The sequence below is a fragment of the Leptodactylus fuscus genome, chromosome 1, assembly GCF_031893055.1.
Source record: "Leptodactylus fuscus isolate aLepFus1 chromosome 1, aLepFus1.hap2, whole genome shotgun sequence".
NCBI lineage: Eukaryota > Metazoa > Chordata > Amphibia > Anura > Leptodactylidae > Leptodactylus > Leptodactylus fuscus.
The window spans coordinates 10224226-10237871 of NC_134265.1; the positions used below are offsets into that span (position 1 = coordinate 10224226).

General features: G+C 46.0%; 2 protein-coding genes, 1 long non-coding RNA gene and 1 pseudogene across 3 annotated transcripts in view; 3 read left to right on the forward strand and 1 right to left on the reverse strand.

Annotated features, from left to right (window-relative positions):
* Positions 1–13251, forward strand: part of LOC142189952 (uncharacterized) — a 67870-nt gene extending 54619 nt beyond the window's left edge. Inside the window, exon 7 of the mRNA XM_075262262.1 lies at positions 12423–13251. Coding sequence (XP_075118363.1) covers positions 12423–13237 — 815 coding nt within the window. The 3' untranslated portion in view covers positions 13238–13251. The remainder of the gene's footprint in view (positions 1–12422) is intronic.
* The window catches only part of LOC142189797 (uncharacterized), a 373599-nt pseudogene that overhangs the window by 218579 nt on the left and 141374 nt on the right, over positions 1–13646 (reverse strand).
* The window catches only part of LOC142189984 (uncharacterized), a 373254-nt gene that overhangs the window by 126624 nt on the left and 232984 nt on the right, over positions 1–13646 (forward strand). The window lies entirely within an intron of this gene.
* LOC142191239 (uncharacterized) lies at positions 9136–11821 on the forward strand. Its single transcript, XR_012714851.1, has 2 exons — positions 9136–9209; positions 11697–11821. It is a non-coding gene; the product is annotated as an uncharacterized LOC142191239 (long non-coding RNA).

The window sequence follows — 13646 nt, forward strand, 5'->3', positions numbered from 1 at the left end:
CCAGCGGCACAATGTGGGGAGATAGCAAGTAATTCCCCTCTTCTGGGTGGGATCACTCTACCACAGAGGTCAAGATAGTGTGAGCAAAGGCAGTAGGGTCAGCAACCCGGTACCTTAATCGATAATGTAGGATAATGGTAGACTCGGATCCCCATGAGTCCACTGCGCAAATCCGGTCCAGGGAAAAGCGCTCTGCTTTCTGCACATGAAGTGGATACTGCCCAGGTTGAATGAGCCTGAAGAAAGGCTGGCGGAGATAGCCGCTGGGAGGTATAAGCGACCTTAATGGTCTCAGTGACCCACCGGGATATTGCAGCTTTAGAGGCCCTAAAGCCCTTGTTTTTCCCCATATAATTTGATCAATAGGTTTCCGATTTCCTAAAAGGAAGGGTGCGACGTAGGTAAATTCATAAGCACCGGACCACAACCAGCGTATGGAACCTCTCCTCCTCAGGCGAGAAGGGGGAAGGAAAAAAGGCTGGAAGGGAAATGAGCTGGTTAATATTTGTTGCAGACGGAACCTTGGGGCAAAACCCCGGGACAAACCTGAGTTGTACGTGGTCAGGGAAAAAGGAGATATACGGCTCCTCTGAGGACAGGGCTTGTAGCTCACTGACCCTCTTGGCAGTAGTTATTGCCAGTAACAAAGCCACCTTGCCAGTTAGAGACTTCAGGGAGGCTTCTTCCAGGGGTTCAAATGGCTTTTCACATAAAGCGGTAAGGACCGAAGTAAGGTCCAATTGGTGGACTGGGGTGGTTACTATTGGTCTCAGCCTAGTTGCCCCTTTGATAAAGGTGCTCACTAAGGAGTCCTGAGACAAACGCCTCCCCAGACAGGACAGCTACATGTATCTTCAATGTGGCTGCAGCCAGACCCCTGTCCACCGTCTTGAAGAAAGTCCAGGATCGCCCCAGTAGGGGGATCGGCAGAGTCCACTTCGTGTTGGAGACACCAGGCATTGAAGATGTTGCCAATTCGACCATAGTTCTTATTAGTCGATTCTGCTCTGGCGCTAGAAAGGGTCTTCAAGTTGGCTTGCAACAGTCCTCTATTCCTCAATAGGCACTGGTCAACCTCCAGGCTGTCAGGTTGAGGCTCCGCAGATCCTGGCATCTCAGCTCTCCTTGGGTTACCAGGTCTGGGAGTGGGGGAAGCCTCCAATATATGCCCTGACTCATTTGTATGAGCTGAGCAAACCAAGCCCTTTTTGGCCAGAACGGGATTATGGCTATTCCCGAGGCTTGGTCCTGTCTTATTTATATCAATACCTTTGGTATGATTGGAATTGGAGGGAATATGTAAAACAGCCTGAACCTCCAAGGGATGGACAGGGCACCCCATCTCTGGACGATCTGTTGCAATATGTCTGGATTGAGAGACCATTCTCCTGACACGGTAATACCCCTACTCAGATGATCCGCTACTATGTTCAGGGAGCCCTTGATGTGAATCGCGGATAACTGGTATAGATTTTTTTTCTGCCCAGGAGAAGATGAGATTCGCCTCTCTTAGTAGAGCTGGAGATCTAGTGCCCCCCTACTTGTTTATATACACCTCTACGGTCATGTTCTCTAACCGGACCTTGACTGACTTGCCTCTGAGCTCTGGGGCAAAGTGTAGCAGGGCCAAATAGACTGCCCTGAGTTTGCCCTCGTTGTACTCTGTAGTTACTATAGGTAGGTTCATGGTCTTGTTTAATTAGCCAATAAAATACATGGCTTGCCCTATAAGAGGGCCCAAGAACCTCCCCCCTGCGTGTTTTTTTCTGTCCTGTGTGACCGGACAGGTGGTGAGGAGGCCTGTGGCCAATATTACTATAGGTAGGTTCATGGTCTTCTCGGCGGGGCTGTGTGCGCCTCGGAAGGTGGCCTATCTTTCCTTCCGGCAAAATATCTAGGTATGTGTGAAATCTCAGCCAAATCCGTACTGGCGTTTGGCTGTGATAGTGGAACAAACATCCAAACACACAAACCCACAAACATCCATACACACAAACTATTTATAATATTAGTAGGATCATTGGTCAGAGTACAAAATGGGCATTTAGAAATGATAAATACGTGCATAAGCAATTCATGAGTTAACACATGGTTGTCCGTGTCCACAATTTTTGTGTGTAATTATGTTAGCACAGTTTGATAAAATGGCTACCATGTCCTTCAAAGTTTCATGTTAGTGGATGCTACACAAAACAAGAGATGAGAACTGACTTCATATCTTGTGAACATTCTGCGTCTTGTTATGGAACATGATGAACTTAGGAACATTCCAACCTCTTCTTCTAAATGAGACAAAAGAGCAGAACTGCAAATCTCAAGGTTTAAGCAAACTTCATGAAAGACAACTTGTTATATAATGCAGAATATTAAAACAGACAAGACGGTGGAAAAACTAATCTCTCTCTTTACACAGATGTTTCCCCTGACAGTAACTACAGAATATACCCAGACCATGGACCTACCTATAGTAACTACAGAATACACCCAGACCATGGACCTACCTATAGTAACTACAGAATACACCCAGACCATGGACCTACCTATAGTAACTACAGAATACACCCAGACCATGGACCTACCTATAGTAACTACAGAATACACCCAGACCATGGACCTACCTATAGTAACTACAGAATACATCCAGACCATGTACCTACCTATAGTAACTACAGAATACACCCAGATCATGGACCTACCTATAGTAACTACAGAATACACCCAGACCATGGACCTACCTATAGTAACTACAGAATACACCCAGACCATGGACCTACCTATAGTAACTACAGAATACACCCAGACCATGGACCTTCCTATAGTAACTACAGAATATACCCAGACCATGGACCTACCTATAGTAACTACAGAATACACCCAGACCATGGACCTACCTATAGTAACTACAGAATACACCCAGACCATGAACCTACCTATAGTAACTACAGAATACACCCAGACCATGGACCTACCTATAGTAACTACAGAATACACCCAGACCATGGACCTACCTATAGTAACTACAGAATACACCCAGACCATGAACCTACCTATAGTAACTACAGAATACACCCAGATCATGAACCTACCTATAGTAACTACAGAATACACCCAGACCATGAACCTACCTATAGTAACGACAGAATACACCCAGACCATGGACCTACCTATAGTAACTACAGAATACACCCAGATCATGGACCTACCTATAGTAACTACAGAATACACCCAGATCATGGACCTACCTATAGTAACTACAGAATACACCCAGACCATGAACCTATCTATAGTAACTACAGAATACACCCAGACCATGGACCTACCTATAGTAACTACAGAATACACCCAGACCATGAACCTATCTATAGTAACTACAGAATACACCCAGACCATGGACCTACCTATAGTAACTACAGAATACACCCAGACCATGAACCTATCTATAGTAACTACAGAATACACCCAGACCATGAACATACCTATAGTAACTACAGAATACACCCAGACCATGAACCTACCTATAGTAACTACAGAACACACCCAGACCATGGACCTACCTATAGTAACTACAGAATACACCCAGACCATGACCCTACCTATAGTAACTACAAAATACACCCAGACCATGGACCTACCTATAGTAACTACAGAATACACCCAGACCATGAACCTACCTATAGTAACGACAGAATACACCCAGACCATGGACCTACCTATAGTAACTACAGAATACACCCAGATCATGGACCTACCTATAGTAACTACAGAATACACCGAGACCATGGACCTACCTATAGTAACTACAGAGTACACCCAGACCATGGACCTACCTATAGTAACTACAGAATACACCCAGACCATGGACCTAACTATAGTAACTACAGAATACACCCAGATCATGAACCTACCTATAGTAACGACAGAATACACCCAGACCATGGACCTAACTATAGTAACTACAGAATACACCCAGATCATGAACCTACCTATAGTAACTACAGAGTACACCCAGACCATGGACCTACCTATAGTAACTACAGAATACACCCAGACCATGGACCTACCTATAGTAACTACAGAATACACCCAGACCATGGACCTACCTATAGTAACTACAGAATACACCCAGATCATGAACCTACCTATAGTAACGACAGAATACACCCAGACCATGGACCTACCTATAGTAACTACAGAATACACCCAGACCATGGACCTACCTATAGTAACTACAGAATACACCCAGACCATGGACCTACCTATAGTAACTACAGAATACACTCAGACCATGGACCTACCTATAGTAACTACAGAATACACCCAGACCATGAACCTACCTATAGTAACTACAGAATATACCCAGACCATGGACCTACCTATAGTAACTACAGAATACACCGAGACCATGGACCTACCTATAGTAACTACAGAATACACCCAGACCATGAACCTACCTATAGTAACTACAGAATACACCCAGACCATGAACCTACCTATAGTAACTACAGAATACACCCAGACCATGAACCTACCTATAGTAACTACAGAATACACCCAGACCATGAACCTACCTATAGTAACTACAGAATACACTCAGACCATGGACCTACCTATAGTAACTACAGTCATGGCCAAAAGTTTTGAGAATGACACAAATATTATATTTTCACATGATCTGCTGCCTCTGGTTTTTCTGTGTGTTTGTCAGATGTTTTTATCACATACAGAAATAGAATTGCAATCATATTATGAGTAACAAAAGCTTATATTGACAGTTAGAATGAGTTAATGCAGCAAGTCAATATTTGCAGTGTTGACCCTTCTTCTTCAGGACTCTGCAATTCTCCCTGGCATGCTCTCAATCAACTTCTGGACCAAATCCTGACTGATAGCAGTCCATTCTTGCACAATCAATGCTTGCATTTTGTCAGAATTTGTAGGTTTTTGTTTGTCCACCCTTGGTGTTGCCAAAGCATAGGGAGGTTGGCAACTTCATCTTCTGCACAGATGAAGCGATAACAGCAGGACCTGATCATGTGACTCCTTTACTCCTCCCGTATTTTATGACATCATCACAGGTCCTGTGAGCAGACGGCTGCTGTACCCGAGGAGGTAAATGCTCGCTCTCAGCCCTTCTCATACATTCAGTCTCCCTCCCTGTGGCCCCCACACACTATAATGTCTTCCTCGTGGCCCCCATACACTATAATGTCCTCCTTGTGGCCCCCACACACTATAATGTCCTCCCTCTGGCCCCCACACACTATAATGTCCTCCTCGTGGCCCCCACACACTATAATGTCCTCCTCGTGGCCCCCACACACTATAATGTCCTCCTCGTGGCCCCCACACACTATAATGTCCTCCTCGTGGCCCCCACACACTATAATGTCCTCCTCGTGGCCCCCACACACTATAATGTCCTCCCCGTGGCCCCCACACACTATAATGTCCTCCTTGTGGCCCCCACACACTATAATGTCCTCCTTGTGGCCCCCACACACTATAATGTCCTCCTTGTGGCCCCCACACACTATAACGTCCTCCCTGTGGCCCCCACACACTATAATGTCCTCCTTGTGGCCCTGTTGGATCCTACAATAGACCTGAGACTCGGCAGGAGATTCCCCTTCCAGCAATGACCCTAAACCTCCAGCCCGAGCTCCAGTGAATGGTTTCGATCACAGAATATTCCGCTCTTAGAACGGCCCAGTCACAGTCCAGACCTAAATCCCATTGAGCATCTGTGGCAAGACATGAAAATTGCTGTTCACAGACGCTCCATCCAATCTGGCTGCAAAGAAGAAGAAGGGGCAGAAATCTCATCTCTAGATGTGCAAAGCTGGTAGAGACCGAGCCCAAAAGACTTGTAGCCGGAATTGTAGCCAAAGGCGGCTCTACAAAGTATTGCTATAGGGGGCTGAAGACTTTTGCACGTCACACTTGTCAGATGTTTATTGGATTACAATGTTGATAACCTTCTATCATTTTCCTTCCACTTCACAATTATCTGAGACTTTGTGTTGTTTTCACTGAAAATCTCAAGAAAATACATTTCATTTTTTTGTTGTGACAAAATGTGACAAAGGTCAAGGGGTGTGAATACTTTTACAAGCCCCTGTATCGGTGTTAGATCTCTGGATGGAACATTCTCCGGGACACTCATTCCTCTCATGTCCCTACAGCGGGGCCCATTCTCTACGTCCTCTATACCATCATGTAAGATTCTGCTCATTTCACTAAGTCACAAACCTACAGATTCCCGTTGGCCACTTTCTCCTCTGCATTAGTCACTTGTTGTTGCACGTTGCGTACTAGGCTGTAATACTTCCTCTTCTGTCAGGGTCAGGGAGGACTGTACAGTTAGTTCCAGTGTGCTGGTAATATCAGGGGCCGAGTGTCTTCACCTCTATGGCCAGTAGATTGTAGTCCAGACAGAAATGTGGGAGATCTATCTGTGACAGTTGTGGCTGTTCCAAGAGATCGATGGACGAACCATCACTTGTTGTGACTGAAGCTGCAGGGAAAGTCAGTGTCATCTGTACAAGTGTCAGCTCCGTATCTTTGGCTCTTCCTCACCTTCTTGAGGGTTTCTTCCCTTCCTTAGTGGGTAGCACGGCTCATTCTACTAGAGCTGCTGGAGCCTCCTGGGCTGTTCAGCATCAGGTTTTGGTTCTTCCAGATCCAATTTGTGTTGCAACACCCCGGGCAGCACTGAACACCCCTCAGCCAGTACGCTTAACGCTGGTTGAAAACTCCCATGGCAGACTGGGCCGGCTCTTTCCACTGCTCTAACCTATTGGCCCAGAATTCCATTTGGTCAGAGTTATCTGCTGGAACATAACATAGGAATCATCTAGTTATGTCTGTTCCTGCTGGTGCAGCCGGTGAGTGTCGGTTTCCTGTTGTGGGTCTGGTTGGTGTTGGGAGGTGAAACATTTCTGGTTCCTCATGTTCCAGATACTGTACTGGCTGCTGATGCTGCTGCTCGTCCTCCGGCTACTTGTCACTGTGGCACTGGCAGAGGAGGCGGAGTGTCTCTCAGTATGAACACATCCCAAAATGGCCCTGTCCTCCTTAGCTAAAACCTTATGTCATGTCATTGGCGGCGAGGCTGTCAGGTGATGCGAGAACCCCAGCCCACGTCTCAGACACGTGTCTCCTCAGTATTTTCACTGCGCAGTGCACGTTACAAAGGACATTTTAGTAGTTCAGTAATTGGTATCTGTTTTGTTAAATAATAAAAATTTGGAATATTCGGGTTGACTAAAGCTCGTAACGAATCGGTTCGCTCATCTCTACTTTGAACCTGTTGTCACATCAGTGGCACGTGATTCTCCAGTTTCCATGTTGTTTATTCCCAATGGCGCCATTTCTCCACTCACAATACACTTTCACCAAAGCAGCGCGTGAACAGTTCACAACCTGCGCTGTTGGAGAAATACTGTCACCCTTGGCCCGACAGCCAATAATCATCCCTTGTGCAACTCTGATAAATCGTCCCCTTTACCAGAGACAACAATGAGATTCTGTTCAGCCTATCACACACCTTATATACCCATACCTCCCAACCGTCCCGATTTCCGCAGGACATTCACGATTCCAGTGATATGTCCCATGGTCCCGATTGGAGGGAGGTATGTCCCGATTTCAACTCAGATCTGCGTCGAACACATACGCAGCTAAAGCAAGGAGCTGTCACAGCGCAGCTCCTTGCTTCGCCCCTGCACGACGGCTACAGGCTTGTAGTCGCGATGTGATGACGTCACATTGCGTCTACATCTGTGTGCAATAGAGAGAGAGGCGCGGAGAGAGCGGCGGGGGAGCGAGGAGAAGGTAAGTGTAATGTGTACACTGAGGTGGAACGTGAAACTGGGGGCAGATGAAGGAGAGGACGGCATGATACTGGGGGCAGAGATGTGGGAACATGAATCTGGGGGCAAAGATGGAGGGACATGAATCTGGGGGCAGAGATGGAGGGACATGAATCTGGGGGCAGAGATGAAGGGGACATGAATCTGGGGGCAGAGATGGAGAGGACATGAATCTGGGGGCAGAGATGGAGGGGACATGAATCTGGGGGCAGAGATGTGGGGACATGAATCTGGGGGCAGAGATGGAGGAGACATGAATCTGGGGGCAGAGATGTGGGGACATGAATCTGGGGGCAGAGATGGAGGAGACATGAATCTGGGGGCAGAGATGGAGAGGACATGAATCTAGGGGCAGAGATGGAGAGGACATGAATCTGGGGGCAGAGATGGAGGGGACATGAATCTGGGGGCAGAGATGTGGGGACATGAATCTGGGGGCAGAGATGGAGGAGACATGAATCTGGGGGAAGAGATGGAGGGGACATTAATCTGGGGGCAGAGATGGAGGGACATGAATCTGGGGGCAGAGATGTGGGGACATGAATCTGGGGGCAGAGATGGAGGGACATGAATCTGGGGGCAGAGATGGAGGGGACATGAATCTGGGGGCAGAGATGGAGGGGACATGAATCTGGGGGCAGAGATGGAGAGGACATGAATCTGGGGGCAGAGATGGGGGGACATGAATCTGGGGGCAGAGATGGAGGGGACATGAAACTGGGGGAGAGATAGAGGGGGGACATATAATTTACGGGTGACTGTAGGAGGATTATATTGTGTGTGGGCACATGGAAAATGAATGAGAATGGGCGGAGTCAACACAAAAGTGGGCGGGGCTAAATTTGCCATGACGAGCTATGCCCACCACACATTTTGTCCCTCTTTCGGTTCTTCAAAAGTTGGAAGGTATGTATACCCACCAAGACGGCTCACAAAAAGTCGCTTCCTTCCTGAGCTACACGCTGATAACGTCAGAAGTAGGAGGTGGTGATAGTAATGGGACTCAACTCTTCTATTTATTCCATGGGATTCCGTGTAGTGATTACATTGTCTCATCTTCTCTACAACCACCATGCGTAATGGTGAGCTAACATGAATTTACTTTTTGTGTTTTTTTAAATATTTAGAAGGACACAAGGATCTGTACAAGGAGGTGATGATGGAGGACCACCAGCCCCTCACATCAGCAGGTAATAGACATGACTATATACACATGGACTTCCATTATTTGTATGTACAGAATGAATTTAGTCCCTGTCTTCGTTTCCTACAGGTAGATCCAGTAAGAGGACAACACCGGAGAGATGTCCCAGTCCTCTTCTTCCACAGGATGATCAGGTAGATGGAGATATTCCCTATTATTATTATTACTATTATTATTATTATTATTATTGCTTATTTATATAACACCATTAATTCCATAGTGCTGTACATTATTATATTAATTCCATAATGCTTTACATTTGGGGGTTACATACAATACACAGAATATACAGGTAGATATAATACTAACAATGACCGCCTGGCACAGTGGGGTAGAGGGCCCTGCCCGCGAGGGCTTACAATCTATGAGGGAAGGGGGGGGATAGAGACAGAAGGAGAGGGGGAGACTGTACAGATGGCAGTGCGGTGATAGTGTTATTGGAGGTTGTAGGCCTTCCTGAATAGTTGAGTCTTCAGGGTCTTATGTGTCTTGATAAGGAGTTCCAGAGTATGGGGGATGCATGGGAAAAATCTTGGAGACGGTTGTGTGAGGAGCGAATGAGAGCAGAGTGGAGTAGGAGGTCATTGGAGGATCTGAGGTTACGTGTGGGCAGGTAGTGGGAGATTAGGTCAGAGATATATGGAGGGGACAGGGTGTGGATGGCTTTGTATATTAGCGTTAGTAGCTTGAACTCAATTCGCTGGGCTATAGGTAGCCAGTGGAGGGACTGGCAGAGGGGAGCAGCCGATGAAGATCGGGGGTGGGGTGAATTAAGCGAGCAGTGCAGTTTAAGGTGGACTGGAGGGGGGTGAGGGTGTTTGCTGGGAGTCCATGGAGAAGGGTGTTGCAGTAGTCTAAGCGGGAGATTATGAAGGCATGGACAAGCATCTTGGTAGTTTCAGGCGTGAGGAAGGAGCAGATTCGATGGATGTTCTTGAGCTGGAGGCGGCAAGAGGTGTTGAGGGTTTGAACGTGTGACTTGAAGGATAGGTCGGAGTCCAGGGTAACCCCAAGACATCGGTCCTGAGGAAACTGGGGTTCCATTAACTTTGATAGATGGGTCAGGTGGAGGAGCTATATGGGGTGGGGTGAAGATGATGAACTCCGTTTTCTCCATGTTGAGTTTGAGAAAGCGGGAGGAGAGGAAGGAGGCTACAACTGCTAAACAGTCTGGAACTCTGGCCAGCAGGGAGGTAATATCTGGTCCAGAGATGTATATTTGGGTGTCATCAGCATAGCAATGGTACTGAAAACCATGAGATTCAATGAGTTGGCCCAGGCCGAGGGTGTAGATGGAGAACAGGAGGGGTCCTAGAATGGAGCCTTGGGGGACAACTACAGAGAGAGGGCGCGGTGAGGATGTAGTGTGCGAGTGGGAGATGCTGAATGTGCGGTCGCTGAGATGCCAAGGGATGAGAGAATTTCTAGCAGGAGGGAGTGGTCAATTGTGTCAAAGGCAGAGGAGAGGTCAAGGAGGAGGAAGACAGAGTAATGGCGCTTGGCTTTGGCAGTTAGAAGGTCATTGGTGACTTTTGTTAGGGCAGTTTCAGTGGAGTGCCAGGGTCTGAAGCCTGACTGAAGTCTGTCAAAGAGCAGGTTGGATGAGAAATAGGAAGAGAGTTCTGAGTGGACGTGTTGCTAAAGCAGTTTTGAGGCGTACGGGAGCAGTGAGATGGGACGATAGTTGGCTGGGGAGGACGGGCCGAGGGACGGTTTCTTAAGTATAGGAATGACAGTGGCATGTTTGAAGGCGGAGGGGAAGGATCCATTGGCTATGGATGGGTTGAAGAGATGGGTTAGGGCCGGAGTGATGATTTCAGTGAGCTTGGGGATGAGATGTGACTGGATCGGGTCATGCGCGCGTGAGGTGGGATTTGGAGATTAGGGAGGAGAGTTTTTCATCAGTGATAGTGGGGAAACAGGTCAGGGATGAGGAGCAGCGAGTAGTTGGGTAGAGGGTTTGTTGGGGGAGTAGGGTGAGACTGTCTCTGGTGGTGTCAATTTTAGTTTTGAAGTAGGGGGCAAAGTTGTCCACTAAGATAAGTGATGTCGGAGGAGGGAGTTGAAGGTGGTGAATAGCTGTTTGGGGTTGCGAGAGAGTGCAGATATGAGTGTGGTGAATTAGACCTGCTTTGCGGAGGTGAGTGTGTTCTTAAATATTAGAACTGCCTCTTTGTAACTAAGGAAGTCCTCCTGGGAGTAGCTTTTCTTCCAGAGGCGTTCTGCAACCCTCAGGCACGTCTCAGTTTTTTAGTCAGGTCGGTGTGCCAGGGTTGTCTATTGATCGGTCGGGGTCTGGTGTTTGTGTAGGGGGCCACAGAATCAAGGGCTGAGGTGATGGTGGTATTATAGAAGGCAGCAGTGGCATCTGTGTCCTGGAGTCCCTATGAGGTGTAGACGGGCTGTGAAGTCCTTGTGGTCAGTCTTGTTGTATCCAGCAGTATTATATGGTTATATACATGGGCGGTGTCTTTGAGCCGCCATCTAATATGTTTATCCGGCTTCTCACAGACCTGCAGCTACTGTCAGGACATCTTTCATCTTCATGCGGATTAATGATCTAGAACATTCTCTGTGACTTCCCCATTTGTCCAGTGACTTTTACATTATTTGTTTCACAGATTTTCCATCAAGATAAAGATCTGAGCGACATTAATGTTATATCTATGAGAATAAAGGAAGAGCCCTATGTGAGTGGTGATGAGGAGTGTGAGGAGGACATTCCTACAGGGAACCGCCCAGGTGAGGAGTCACCACTATATAAAGCACAGAAGGGTCACTGATTCTATTCAGACATTGTTTAGACTATTTGTTGTTCCCCGATTCAGGTAAAATACTAATAATACCTGAATATAAATGTGATACCGCTATAGGGGGTAATAAATGTAGTATAGAATAGAACGGACAGCAGGAATATGGACTTGTCATCGATGTGAACGAGGCAAATTTCTTCATTATTCACTATCACTGACCTCCGTCTCAGCACAGTGAATACTAATGAAGTAGGCCGCGCTGCCGTCGTTTGCTGCCTGTGCCACTGACTTCACGTCTTCACACGGTCTGAAGCATCTCAGGCAGCGGCAGCTCAGTGGGGAATATACTTATAAGTTTGTGTTATTCAAAAATATTAATTCCAGTTTTCTTCTCGTCAGATGACTGTACCAGGAACTCAGAGGGAAATCTGATGTCTACAGATTATAAAGCAGAGGATCATGGGATCACACAAAATCCATATGAAGAACCTGCCATTACCCCAGATATATCCTCAGCCCTTAAGGAGAAAGATCTTTTTTCTCATTCATCACAACCTGTTAAGAGAAATATAAGATGCAGAAGGGGTGCTGTATATCAGAGAACTCACACAGGAGAGAAGCCATATTCATGCCCAGAATGTAAAAAATGTTTTATCTATAAGTCAAGTTTTGTTAAGCATCAAAGGACTCACACAGGGGAGAAACCATTTTTATGCCTAGAATGTGGGAAATGTTATACTCAGAAATCAGATCTTGTTAAACATCAGAGAATTCACACAGGGGAGAAGCCATATGCATGCTCAGAATGTGGGAAATGTTATACTCAGAAATCAGATCTTGTTAAACATCAGAGAATTCACACAGGGGAGAAGCCATACGCATGCTCAGAATGTGGGAAATGTTTTACTCAGAAATCAATTCTTGTTGAACATCAGAGAATTCACACAGGGGAGAAACCATATTTATGTCCAGAATGTGGGAAATGTTTTACTCAGAAATCAGAACTTGTTAAACATCAGAGAACTCACACAGGAGAGAAGCCATATTCATGCCCAGAATGTGGGAAATGTTTTATTTCTAAATCAGATCTTGTTAGACATCAAAGAAATCACACAGGAGAGAAGCCATATTCATGTCCAGAATGTGGGAAATGTTCTATCTGTAAATCAGCTCTTGTTAAACATCAAAGAACTCACACAGGAGATAAACCATATTCATGTCCAGAATGTGGCAAATGTTTTTTCTCTAACGCAGAACTTGTTAGACATCAAAAGATTCACACAGGGGAGAAGCCATTTTCATGTCCAGAATGTGGGAAGTGTTTTACTCAGAAATCAGATCTTGTTAGACATCAGACAAGTCTGACGGGGAGAAATGGATGTAAGTTGACTTTCAAAATGAGTCATTGACACGTCTAGATATAAACAAGGAACTTACATTCACTGGATTTTAGGTTCAATTATTTATGTTAATTTAATGTTATTTTTCCCCTCAGTCCCTTACATTGTCTTTGTTCCGTGTGCCTTATTTAGTATATTTTCGTTGCTATTTCACCTCTAACATGTTTTCAGTTATTCATCACAGCATCAGCTTCATTCTTCATGTTTAACAATTAGAAAAATAAATTCTTTGAGCCCTATTTCTCATGTCACTTATATATTGTGGGGTGAAGAGTCAGTGTCACACGTCACAGTACATTTTTCTTTCCTTCTTACTTGCGCATTGGTCTTAGTAGATATTTAGAGTCTTGTTGCTGACCGTTGTCTTCATTAAAGGTCGACTTGTATAAATAATCTACTTGACCCTAGAACGCATATT